This window comes from Gavia stellata, chromosome 18 (assembly GCF_030936135.1).
Source record: "Gavia stellata isolate bGavSte3 chromosome 18, bGavSte3.hap2, whole genome shotgun sequence".
NCBI classification, from domain to species: domain Eukaryota; kingdom Metazoa; phylum Chordata; class Aves; order Gaviiformes; family Gaviidae; genus Gavia; species Gavia stellata.
The window spans coordinates 16,570,894-16,583,507 of record NC_082611.1 but is presented as its reverse complement, the minus strand read 5'-3'; the positions used below and the strand labels follow the sequence as shown (position 1 = coordinate 16,583,507).

Here is a 12,614-nt window from a genome sequence, read left to right as displayed (position 1 = left end):
GTTGCCAAAGAGTCTGACTTTTGGTATCTACTAAAGATAATTATTTTGACTACTTAGCCATCACTATAGTTCCATATATGTGATTGTGACGGAATGACTGACCTGTTTCTTTTCTGTGTTGCCTGTAGGCCAATGCAGATCCATCCGTGATAAACTGCTTACACAACCTCTCCCGAAGAATCGCCATAGTCTTGCAGCACGAGGAGCGCCGCTGCCAATACCTGACCAGGGAGGCCAAGCTGATCTTAGCTATTCAGGATGAAGTGTCTGCCATGTCAGAGAGTGAGTGCTGAGCTTAGCTTTGTGCAGGAATATGTTTGTTCAGGAGCACTTTTTCAGAAAAGTGCTGATGGTGCCACCTTACTTCTTTTGTGGCTGGGATCAGTATGAACAAGTTTTGGTGCTCTTTAGCGTTCTGACAGCTTTTGACTGCATTTTGCCTCATCCAAGATCACTATCCCTATGCAGAGACGTCAGCTTTAGAAGTGAAGTAGCTTGTTTACTTTCCTTGCTAGCTCAGTTCAGTGCGATCACTGGAGACTGTGCGCTGAACCGTCACATTTGGATCTGCCTGTCAAGTTGAGATGGAAGAACTCATATGTCACCTGCTTCACCCAACCTAGAGCAAGTTTCCCACGCTTTAACGCTGTGTGCTGAGTCACCAAACTTCTTGTGTGGAAACTTTACTGTTACATGTTGTTACCATGGCTAGCAAATAGTTACAGAGCATTTTTACAGACTGCTTCAGAGCAATTTACTATAATAATACGCATTATTTAAGGTGAACTCTAGCTGACAGTGATGCATCATCTTGCTGCAAGCATTAAAAATTAAAACTAACATTTATAAAAACAAGAACGCTTAAAATCCTTACTTGTCAAATTCAGTTACATGTGCTTAACTGAGTTGAGGTTTAGAAGTTGGCAATAATTCACTATTATTATTTTAACACGTAACTTGAGTTATTGTAAAAGCTTTGAAAGATAATTGTAGATTAAAAAGATGCGGATTCTGTCCATAAGATACTGGTTGATACCTAGTGGGGGAAGAGGAAACTCTCTTTGCTTTGAAATCAGTTGTTTGTTTCCTTGTTTTGAAAATTTCCATAGCCACAGAAGGGCCACAGTCACCTTTCCATCACATCCTACCCAAATGCAAATTGGCCAGAGATCTCAAAGAGACATATGACAGGTAAGTGGGATTTCCTTCCTAGCTCATAGTATGCCGCTTCTCACTGAAACCTCTTGGCCTTGTTCCTCCACCTCTTCATGCTGCTGACTCATTGGGATTTGGGTTTTAGACCAGGTGGAGCAATGTGAAGCCTAGCTGTCAGGTGAAATGTTTGCAGAATTGCTATCCTAATCATTACCTTGGTCTCCCTTTGGATATGTTATGGTTCTTAAAAGTTGGTGATGTTGGTCAGAGGTTTAAAAATTATTATTTTCTTACTTAGCACAGAGGCACATAGTGACAAGTGAATTGTAGAATTGAACAGTGTCATAATATGAACATCATGTTGCTGTAGAAGTGCTCTAAATGTGCAGCTAAGAGAAAAATGCTGCATCTAGTGCTGATGGCAAGTCAGATACTGCCCTGGCTTCATTTGGTTATACTGCATGCCTGGACAGTGAATTTGGAGTAGGTGGAGAGACTTTCAGCAGAATGGAAAGTGTAGCATGCTGTTTCTTGACTGGATTAAAAGTTCTGGCAAGGATTTCAAAGGAGCGTGGAGTTAGTGTTGAATTTCAGCAGGAGCCGGCACCAACCTCTTCGAGTGTGCCTCTGCTCTGACAGCTTGTCAGTGCTGACTCCTCATGCAGAGCAGACACCTCCATTCAGGATATGCACTTGGTGAAAGACCTTGACAAAGGAGCACAAAAGGTTTTGAGGGGGAGGAAGATGATGTGCCCCTTGATTAGGGTGTTTGTCGCGGCTTGGGAAAATTACTCTTGACTGTAGAGCACGTTGTATGATACTAGACAAACCCTTTAGCCTCCCTAGATTGTGGTTCCCCTTTACAAAGGGAAGAGTCACAAAGCCCTGTAAGGTAAGACACTGAGAGCCTAAGTAATTTAACGATTGCAAAGCACTTTGGAAAATTTCTCGTAAGGTGTTCTTTGTTACGTTCAAGAGCTGTGAATTTCAGCCTGTTTGGAAGGAATGTTGTATATTGTTTGATACAACTCTCACAAAACCTGTACTAAAGTTTAAAATAAGGCACTTTTTATGTAGCCTGTAATTCTAATATTAAACTTCACCAACTACATACTTTTTTTCTGTTCCTCTAGGGCTACGTATTTGTGACTGGGCAAACCCTGATCTTGTTTCCAAAAATTTTAGTGACACAGTGACATCTTGTGGCACTTAGCTGTGACTGGAGGAACATATAGCCCAAGTTCATGGAGTGTCCTAATACAACCCTGCCGTGAAATAAGGAGGAATAGACTGACCACGGAGAAGCACGCATTGGTGCTGCCCCCCAGATGTAAAATAAGGCAGAGTATCCCTCATTTAGGCATTGAGAGTCAGGGAGAAGTGGTGCAAGTTATATTTTGACATTTTTGCATGACATTGTCATAAGCAAATGTAAGAAATAAGGTATTGGTAAAAATACAAAATGTCTGTGCATTTGATTGTAAAGCTCTATTTGAAAAGTAGTTAATGGTGTAGTTGGCTGGCTGGGTAATAAGGTGGTGTGCTGCAGTATTTTTCCATTAATGCTTCATACGAGAGAACAGGAAATACGCTTATTACACCTGCAATCAGATCAGGTGAGAGGGGCTGCAGCACCTTGCTGGGCAGGCATAGAATTAATTTTTTTTTTTTTTTTTTGGTCAGGTAGAAGACATGGTCTTAGAAATAGGATTTTTATTCTGCAGCTCCCAAGACAAAGAATTCCTGAGTGGCAGCAGCTCTGGAGTGAACTCTGTGTGGTCTTTTATGAAATAAGGGTTAGCCACAAGTGACATGGGGTTGCAGAAAAAGCAAATAGATAAGAATGCATAAAATAAAAGTCGTGTCTGTAAGATGGGAACCAGTCCTGCTCAGGATTGTAAATCCCCTGCTGTAATGAATACTGTTTCCAGTTTTGGGCACCACCTTTCAAGGAGGATTTGGGCCATCTAGAAAGTGTGGAGGAGTGGGGATGACCTAAGAGGAAAGATCGAAAGATTTGGTCTGTTTCTGTTGGAGGAGAAAAGACTGCTGGGAACTGTAGATCTTCGAATGCACGCGGTGGCAATGTGCTGTTTCAAATGCACAGGGATTTCTGGCGTAGCCTTTGGCATAGAGGAACAGCATAGTAAGGTGGAGAGAGCATTTTGAATGGCAGATGGAAACCCAGCTCTCTGAGATTCTCTCAAGCCAGCATTTCCTAGTGTCTGCTGATTTCTGCAATTCCAGCCAAAGTCCTGAATTATCACGGTTGCTCCGGAGGTGCTGTCTAGCCCTTGGTTTCCTGTAGATGGTGCTGAGGTATTTCAGGCAAGACCCAACATGTCCCTTAGCAAGTTGGTTTGTACAAAAGCACAAGTGCACAGATCTTTTTATAGTTCAAAGTGTCCCTTGCGTTTTGAATGAAATGCCCATATTTTATAAGGCAGGAAGCAATAGCCAGGTCATCTTGACTGTAACACTGTTGCTGCTAGAGAAATGGAGTATTATTAAACTGACAGTTTAGAGGTAATCAGCATCTAGTTCCTGGGACCTTCTTTGACTCTTAACAGTGAAAACCAGAATGTTTCTCATAGTTCAGAAAATACATTTGGGAGTCTTCGTTCATCTTTTCCCCAAACTCCAGCATTGGTATGGAACAAAAAGCAATGGCTTCAGGACCAAAAGACCCCAGTTGCTGGTAGCTCCAGTGCTGACAAATTAAGCAGTGTTACAACGGGGGGCTCTTTTAAGCCACTGTTCAATTTAGGGAATTAAGACTGCTTTCACCAAGTTTTATCTGCAACTGCAGATAATGTGTTAGCTTGATACTAGCTAACTGCCTGCCTGTTTTTAGCAAACTTTTTAGCTTTATATCGGAATAAAAGTGAAAGTATGGGGAGGTTTTTAGGGAGGAGAGGATTGATTGTTTCTTTTTTTTAAAACACAAAGAGCCTTTATATATTTTTAGCTTAGTGGGATTTGAACTGACTGGTAGATGTAGCCTGTCTCAGCAGCTCAGGGAGAAGTGGAATAATTATATGAGACTTAATGAAGCATTAGATGTGATTTCTGTAGCTGTACTATAAAATATAAACCAACTGCAGTTATTTGACCAAAGGACGGTCAGTGTGTCCTTTACAAGGAAATGTGAAATAGTTTCAAAGCTCTAAGTAGTCACAACCTCTAGCAAAAATAACCAAACTCCAAAACTATACGCTCACCCCCACCAAACTAGAAATTTATTAACATATTATTAATTTTTGATCTAAATAGGATAGATGTAAAATGAGGTGTGTGTATGTAAAAATTCATAACCCTTTTATAAAATGAAGTGGGATTGTCTTTGTTTTGCCAGTAGTAACGACAAAAAAAAGGCTGCAATTCTGTGTGATAATGGCCAACTTTCGGGTTCCCGTTTTAAGGCAGTGGCTCACAGTTGTTGTTCAGGACAGAGCAGAAGAATAGAGCAAAAAAGCAGAAGAGAGCAAAAGAGCAGTAATATTCCCAAATATATTCCCCAGCTTCCTGCAGCTTGCAGCTCTGGAGGTGGTTTCTGTATATTCAACAGCCTTCAGCTGATCTCACTTCCCGGAATTAGTCCACGATCCTGTGAGCCAGAGTAAATATTTAACAACCACGGCATCCTCTGATAAGAAGGTCCATGGCTTAACTAGTTTCTGTGTTTCTTTCTATTTCTTTTTGAACTTTGCTCCTTCTAGTATCATTAGATGTCTCGTAGGTCTTATGATGGAGAGATGTGGAACAGCTTTTTCCTATTTACTTCTCCCTGTCTGAATTGTAGACTATGATATCCCCTTTCAGTATCCTAATCCCTCATCATGTATCCCTCAGTATCACTCATCATGTATTATCTAACCAGAGATGAAAAAAAAGAAGTGTTGAAACTAAGTTTTCATGGGATAAAATGGAATGTCTTTGAGGTTTTAATAGTCAGTTAGAGTATGGGGAATGAAGCTATTTTTGCCCAGTTACTCTTGAAGTCTGTGAGAAACAGGGAAAGTTGCAGCAAGGTCTCTGGATACCAGTTAACTGTCTGATAAGACAGCAGATGAAATTCAATATAGATAGACGTAAAGTAATGCATGTAAGGCCATACAACCCTTATATAGTACATAACTGTTCTGAAAAGAGCTTTTGGAGTTACGGCAGATAGTTCAGTGAAAAAGCTCAGGGAGCAGTAACACTGCAAAACATCCCTATAAAATGTGAAGAGTGGTTAGGAAAGAAGCGAAGAACAAAAGAGAGCCTTCTGTAAATTCCTGGTGTACCTACTGCACCTTTGAATGCTTTGTGCAATTCTAGGTTTCCTGTCGGGGACTACTTGAACTGCGTCCCTGAGGTTCATGGCATGCAATGCAGCCGATGCTCTGTTCTCACCTTCCCACAGTCCTGCATCTTCCTGGACTGTTTTCTCCACAATTTTAGTTGGTTAAGAAGAATAAAGTAGAATTGGAGCTAGGTGACTCCCCAATGCAACTTTGAAAACTTGTTTTCTTGGTATTCTCTTCTGTTGCTGGTTTTTGCTGTTCTGCTTCTGCCCCTAGAAGAAGGTGGCTTCGGGGTTTGCTGGTCCCCAGCCAAAGATCTTGGGGCCAGCTCATGGAGATTTGTGAGGCTCACAGTAAAAAGCCTGCTAAACAGATGACCTCATGGGGAATCTGTAAAAATGAAGGCAAATGTGGATCCAAACTTCACTTTGTGACTTGACTGTATTTCATGTTGCTTGAATCTTTGCATATATATTGGTGAAGTTATTTAACTCTGTTGGCTGGCTAAGGGCAGTGGCACACATTGCTGCTGGAGGATGTAGCTTATTCCTTGTCAAATTATTAGAGACTGAAATTATTTTCCATCCAAGGAGGGGCAGGTGAAGCAGAAATCATGTACATAAAGCTATAATGAAGGCTTGAGATCGTACAGTTGCATGCAAATGTAGACGAATGAAATTAAGATCCAGATCAGAACTGAAAATCTGGTTTTCTTGTTGTCTTTAATTCTAGGCTATTGTTGTATAGTGCACTGTAGACAAAATTATGCTGTGGAGAGTGTAATTATGTAATTAAAGCTTCTGCCTTGGTGCACTTGGACCAAAGAATGAAAGGAACCAACTGTATTTTTTTTTTTTTCTGTTTCCTGAATGTTAAACTACACAGGGAAAATACCCTGCAAGTGTTCATCTTTTCATGTATCTCTGCTTCTTTTCAGTAACCTGTTTTAACAACCTCTGTAGCTTTCAGGTAGTCTTTTAAATCGCTTGTCCTACTCATTTATTGTCATGTCTTCTCTTGTGAGTGTTTGGCCCAGTAGATATTGTGGATAACTACTGCTTCAGGATGCCCTGTACCCTGACGTATTTGGAAAGAATCCAGCTTTATCTGTCAGTTGGCGTATGTCTGGTGGGATAAGCAGTGTTACTGGTGTTGCAGCATATAATGCAAGAAAAATGGAGGTGTTTGCTGTGCTTTGCATGTTCCTTCAGGGTTTGTAGCCTGTGATCAGATGCGAGGTGGTAGCACCAGAGAGAGTGGATTCATCCTTTCAGTCCATTTTTAAAAAAAGGAAAACATATCTAGTATTTGCTCCATTTGCAACTTGAAAAATCAATATTTTTCAGAGTTCAGTGCAAGATCTGAGAACAAAACCATAGCCTCTGCTTTTGAAAAGCATTGTCTGCAGTGAGATTTTCCCTAATGGGTCTGATCATGCACGAGGCAGGACAGGATCGTGTTTGCTCTCTCACCACTCAATTGTGGTTTGGTGAATAGTTATACCGGCAGCCAAAGCTACCCCATGTTTTTGTTTTAAAGCTGAATTTTCAGGTCTCTCTAAACCCTGTGTGCAACCAGATAAACTTGAAAAAGAGCATGTTAGTTTGTGGCCTACAATTGAATGCTAGGTATAAATGTTTAAATCACCACATAAAATGAGTTTCCAAGACATGTATTTGCTCCTGGCCTGTTCCTGGCATGTGTTTAAATCTGTTTTGCGTAGAGGGGAAATTCGTGGGCGTTATCGACACAAAAGTCATATTGCGAGTCTCAGCACACTTGAATTTAAAATTCAGACTGGAATTTTCAGAGTGCAAACTTTGAAATTTTATTTCAGTCCAAAAAAAATTATTTCGGAACAAAGTTTAAAACCAAAGGACATATTGAGAAATTCATCTCTCCAGTGTAGACAAGATTAGCTGTTGCTTAAGATTGATTTGCAAGTTTATATTCGTTCCTAACGCAGTACACGTGAAAAGATGCGGTGGGTCTTGCCTCTTCCTTGCAGCTGAGGCCCAGTGCCTCTAGCAAAGCTGTTCCCAAGCCAGCGTTGCCTGCCGGTGTGCTGGGTGGCGTTGTGAAGGTTTGCAAGGTGGTGCTAGCTTAGCTCCTTATGGTATGTTGCCCTTACGGTATCTTCTACCCATTTTCAAGTAAATATAGTTACCTACCTAGGTGTATTTCATCTAGATTTACAGACTCCTGTAAAATTACCTGAATGACGTTCATGGCTCTAATCTCCCAGCTTTCTGGGGTTTTTCAGTAAAAGCGGCTTATAGTTGCTTTCAGGCTGAACACGAGGCTCAGACTTTATTGTCATTCCCGAGATGTCCTTCATTTCCACTCCAGTCCTGTTGTCTGAAGTCAGCTTAAAGGCTTAGCTTAGTCCCTGTGGTTTCCTAGAATGAAGAAATAATTTAACAAGCACGTTTGTGATTTCACGTGACAAGCAGGAGCAGGCTAGTAGGAAACAAACAACCTAAGCAGAACTGAAGCAGTCCGTTATTGTGGAAATGTGCTGCTCACAACACTCCTTGCTCAGTACAGACGTCTCCTTTTCTCTTTCCTTGGAGAGGAGGATGGAAATCGGTGATGAAAACATTGTGCCCCATTCATCTTTGCCCTTTGCAGCTCTGGTCTGGGGAATTTTTCAGTGCCTTGCAGTAAATCTTCAAGAAACTCTTTTAACTTGAGATACTGCTGCAATGTTAAGAGCAGAGGGAGCAGAAGGTCAGTGGGGTGGAGTCTTTCAGATCCCCAAAAAGCCTCATAGGGGATAATGCTCTGTAAGTACAAGTTAAGGAAGCCCTTGCAGCTAGGCATCAGCTGGTCCTCAGCCAGTCTGGGCGTAGTCAGGGTACATTCAGGCTTTTCTCATCCTGGGGTGATTTCTGTGCAGGGGTGCATCTGGACCACTATTTTCATTTGTTATACATGGTAAATGCTGTATGTATTTATTTTCTTCCTATTTTAGTCTCTGCACAACAGGGGTGGTCCGTTTACATATCAACAACTGGCTGGAAGTGAGTTTCTGCCTGCCTCATAAAATCCATTATGTTGCCACAAACTTTATACCCCCTGAAGCAATTGAGAGAAGCCTGAAATCTATCAGGTAAGAGCAAGCTCTGTCTTTCAGAGTGTGACCGGTCCTTCCCCCAGTTCCACGTGTGGTGCTGCAAACATCTGTGCTGGCAGAGCTGCGGGGACGATGTGACACTGAACTGGGGTGGGAGGGGGCATGGGCTGAGGACTCCCTGAAGCTGATGCCGAGGTACCGTGATGCTGCTGGGTACGTGGCGGTGTGAAGCCACAGCCTTTGCATTAACATTAGGGGGTTGTACTGAAAATGGGAGGTGATGCTGCCAGAGAGGTCTGCGCTGTTTCCAGTTAGAGGAATTGCATGTTCATTTTAATCTGTTGATCCAGAAGTAATTTTGCCTTTAGAGGAAAGAGAGCCCAGGCCCCATGATATCTTATTTCCTGCTCTCCAAGTTTCCAGCTTTTTACCTGCAAAAGTAACTAATTCTTGCTTTCTTCCTTTCTTCTACTCTATTCTGTATTTCAGTAATGCAGATGAGCAGTTTTCAGACTAGTTCTCCAGGCTTAACTGTATGCCAGCACAGTGCAGTCATTTTTTTCTAGTCACTGGGGCATCCAGTTACCATAAAACCCTCTATCTCCTTTTTATGGGGAGTGTCTAACCTTGTGACATAAAAATAAGCTTATTTTGAACCCACTTACAGCAAAGCAATGATATTAGAAGTTCTTTTTTACCAGTGGATTGACCAGGTATAATGGTCTGGGAATAACTAAGCCTTCAGGAAAAGTTACAGTTTACTGTGCAAATGTGTTCCTTTTTTCTGCAGGCCGTACCATGCCTTATTACTTTTAAATGATGAGAAGTCATTGCTTAATGAGCTCCCGTTGGACTGCTCTCCTGCCCTGGTGAGAGTAATTAAAACTACCTCTGCTGTGAAGAATTTGCAGCAACTAGCTCAAGATGCTGACTTGGCATTGCTGCAGGTACGGGGAACTGTCAGTGGCAGCTAAAATTCTTTTAAATCATGAGACGTTTTCTTTCTGTGTGCCAGTGGGTTTCTGTGCTACATGAGCACATCAGTTCTCTCGGTGTGAGCAGAGTGCACAGAGAAAGCGTGACCCTTAGAGCGTGGGGAAGGGCTGGAGAGACAAAGAGCAGCGGTGCAGCGACAGTGCTTGACAGTCCTGCGGCCACATCTGAATCACAGAGTGCTTTGAGGTAGCAGGGGCGTCTACAAGTCTCTAGTCCGCACCGCTGCTCAGAGCAAGTCCATTAAAGCAGGCTGCTCAGGAACTTGTCTGTTTGAATTCTGAATACTTCAGGATACCTTCCACAACCTCGCTGGGCCCTGGTCCAGCATTTGGTGAGCATCAGAGTGAAAAAATTTCCTCACATCTAATGGGAATTTCCCATCTTCCACCTTGTGTGTGTTGCCTCCCATCCTGTCCCTGTGCCCCTTTGAGAAGAGTGGCTCTGTCTTCTCTTTGCCTTCCCGTTAGGTAGTTAAAAACCAGAACAAATAGTACTCTGGACTTATGCCAGAGTGGTCTGTCTTGGTTCTGCTACACTGATATCTTTGTGCAAATGGAGGCATCCAAAATGCAAGGGAAAGCTTACAGCTGCCACAGCCAAATACTGCTGCTTTCCCTGGATCTGCCAAGATCTTTTGTACTGAAGAGCTCTGAAAGCCTGTGCACACCTACCTATCGATTTCCTGTAGTACATTAGTGCACAGATTTTGCAGAGTCCCAAGAAGAAGCTCTAGTTTAGGCTTTGGCAAAAATTTTGCACCAGTGTCTCCAAGCCAGCAGCTCTTTCTGAATGCCTTTCTGTTATTGACAACCAGATCTCAAATCTGAGTTGCTCAGGGTGATGTGACAGGCCCTTGGAAAGGGAAGTTTGTGCTGTGGAGGGAACGAGACTCTGGCAATCACGCAAGATGTGAGGCCACTGAGACACCACTGCGGAAGACTTTGCTTGATGGGCCTGATGATTATTATAGATCATACGGCAGAGGGGAGAGCCACTCCTTGCTTCTAAGGGTCGATTCAGACCTGGGGATGCAATGTATACTCTGTGTAACATGGGAGAAGAACACAGCTTGTCATCGCAGGTGCTCCTGATTGTAGGTCCATGCCTTCTCTTATTCGAAGGGAAAGGTCCTGTTTTGTAATAAAATTTCCAGGTCTGCTTACAGTGGTCTGTGATGTTACTTAGTATTATATAGCTATGGGATGAACTCTGGAAATTCCCTACTGCTTCTGTAGTTTTGTTCTCCACAAAAAAGCAAAGTTAAATGCATCTAATGATATAGGGTGGATTTTATGTCTTGTAGATGCTATTTATGTGGCTCTTCCAGAGCCATTAACAACCACTGACTTGTTTAACACATTAAAATACTTTGTGTAACTCATTACTGAAATATCTCAGTGCATTAAAAAGTCAGTGTTGGTTTCCTTTATGTTTGTGTCATAGTAGAGGCTGATTCTTTTGTTTTATTTTTCATGTGTAACACTTAATGCATTTTGTGCATAAACAACAATAGGTTTTTGAGGCTTGAAAAATAGCTAAGCTTCTGTTGATACAGTTTGAAGAAATTCTGTTAAAGCAGGAAATACTAAGTTGCTTAGAAGTGTGAAGTGAACCTCTGGAAATTCATAACCTTGTCAAATGCTTTTTGATGTGCCACATGTTGTATTAAACCCTGAATTTATGCCGAAGGCAGGGTGAAAGGATGGAACATTTTCCTTTCATTTCAGATCAAACAAGACTTTTCTGTCATTGCTGAGAGTTTGAGTTTTGCTTTTTTGCTCTCCTAACTTTTCCCTGTTTTCTCCATGCAGGTTTTCCAGCTTGCTGCACACCTTGTTTACTGGGGAAAAGCAATTATTATTTATCCGCTGTGTGAGAACAATGTCTACATGCTTTCTCCAAACGCCAGTGTCTGTCTGTAAGTAGAAGGAAAATGAGTGACTGTAGCAAGAAAGTGGTGAGAAGTGCAGATGTGCTTTCCTTCCCTGTCTTACTGGATACAGGGTAGGATCTTTCTTCATGTATGAATTTGTTGAGACTGTACGGAACACAAACCATTACATGTGCCTGAACTTGCAAAGCCATATAGGAGTGTTTGTGCGGTAGGGAGGAGCGTCATAGCAGATCAATATGCTTCTGCAGTGATGTGGGCCTTGGAAGCAACATTTACCCTGTGAAGCTACTTTTAGTATTTTTAGTATGCCTCCTCGCTGAATGTCCATATCAGAAAGGCTATACGAACCTGAAGCAATATGGAAACTTTTACAGAACAAAATACTTTATGAAAATGAGTTTTTCATAGGACTATCTGTGTACCTGGCACACAGCATCACCTGAAATTAATCAAAAGTAGCAAATCAGGGTAGTGTTGCTATCACTATTGTATTGTTTCAAGTAATGGCATTTTATACTGATACGCCTTCTCACAGACAGAAGGCAATGCGGCCATTTGGAGAGCAGGCAGCGGCAATGCAAGGAAGATGTGGAGGCAGTGGTGGGTATTTTTGCTCTGCTGAAGACTGGCAACCCTTTCTGTGTTGGATTTCGAGACATTTTTGGAATCTGTGTTGGAACTCAGTTATAGGAAAATAGTTTTAAGTCAAAACTTCTGTGATGGAAGTATAAAAATAGGGCTGGAAGGGACCTTAAGGTCATTCAGGAACAACTGTTCCTGTGTCATATGTGGCAGTGCTGTTCTTGAAGACCTTTGTAGATGGAAATCCTAAGACAGACAGTTTTCCTAATATTTAACTTGACTATCCCTTATTTCTGATCAGTCATATTGCCTGTCCTGTCAGCATAGGCAGGGAGAACAGTTACATCTGCAGCTGTATTTTGCATATTCAAAGATTGTGTGTATATCCTGCCTATCCCTGTCTTCTCTTGACTGCCCAATCCCTGTTCCTTTGATCAGAGGCTGTGCAGGTCTAGACTTTTTATCCTTTTTACTTTTCTCCTCTGGATTCCCTCCACACCTTGAATAATGTACTGGAGCTGAACGTAACGCCAAGATGAAAGTGCGTATGCTCCTTGCTTACTTTTGCAGGATGCAACATGCCATAAACTATCCTTACTGTTTTTCTAGATCACAGAGAATA

General features: G+C 41.9%; 1 protein-coding gene across 3 annotated transcripts in view; it reads left to right on the top strand.

The window, feature by feature from the left end:
* Positions 1–12,614, top strand: part of NPRL3 (NPR3 like, GATOR1 complex subunit) — a 46,200-nt gene that overhangs the window by 17,170 nt on the left and 16,416 nt on the right. For all 3 annotated transcript variants that reach the window (XM_059826184.1, XM_059826183.1, XM_059826182.1), the window contains 5 exons: positions 129–282; positions 1,110–1,191; positions 8,419–8,556; positions 9,311–9,467; positions 11,328–11,434. In XM_059826184.1, the coding sequence (XP_059682167.1) occupies positions 129–282; positions 1,110–1,191; positions 8,419–8,556; positions 9,311–9,467; positions 11,328–11,434 (638 nt within the window). The remainder of the gene's footprint in view (positions 1–128; positions 283–1,109; positions 1,192–8,418; positions 8,557–9,310; positions 9,468–11,327; positions 11,435–12,614) is intronic.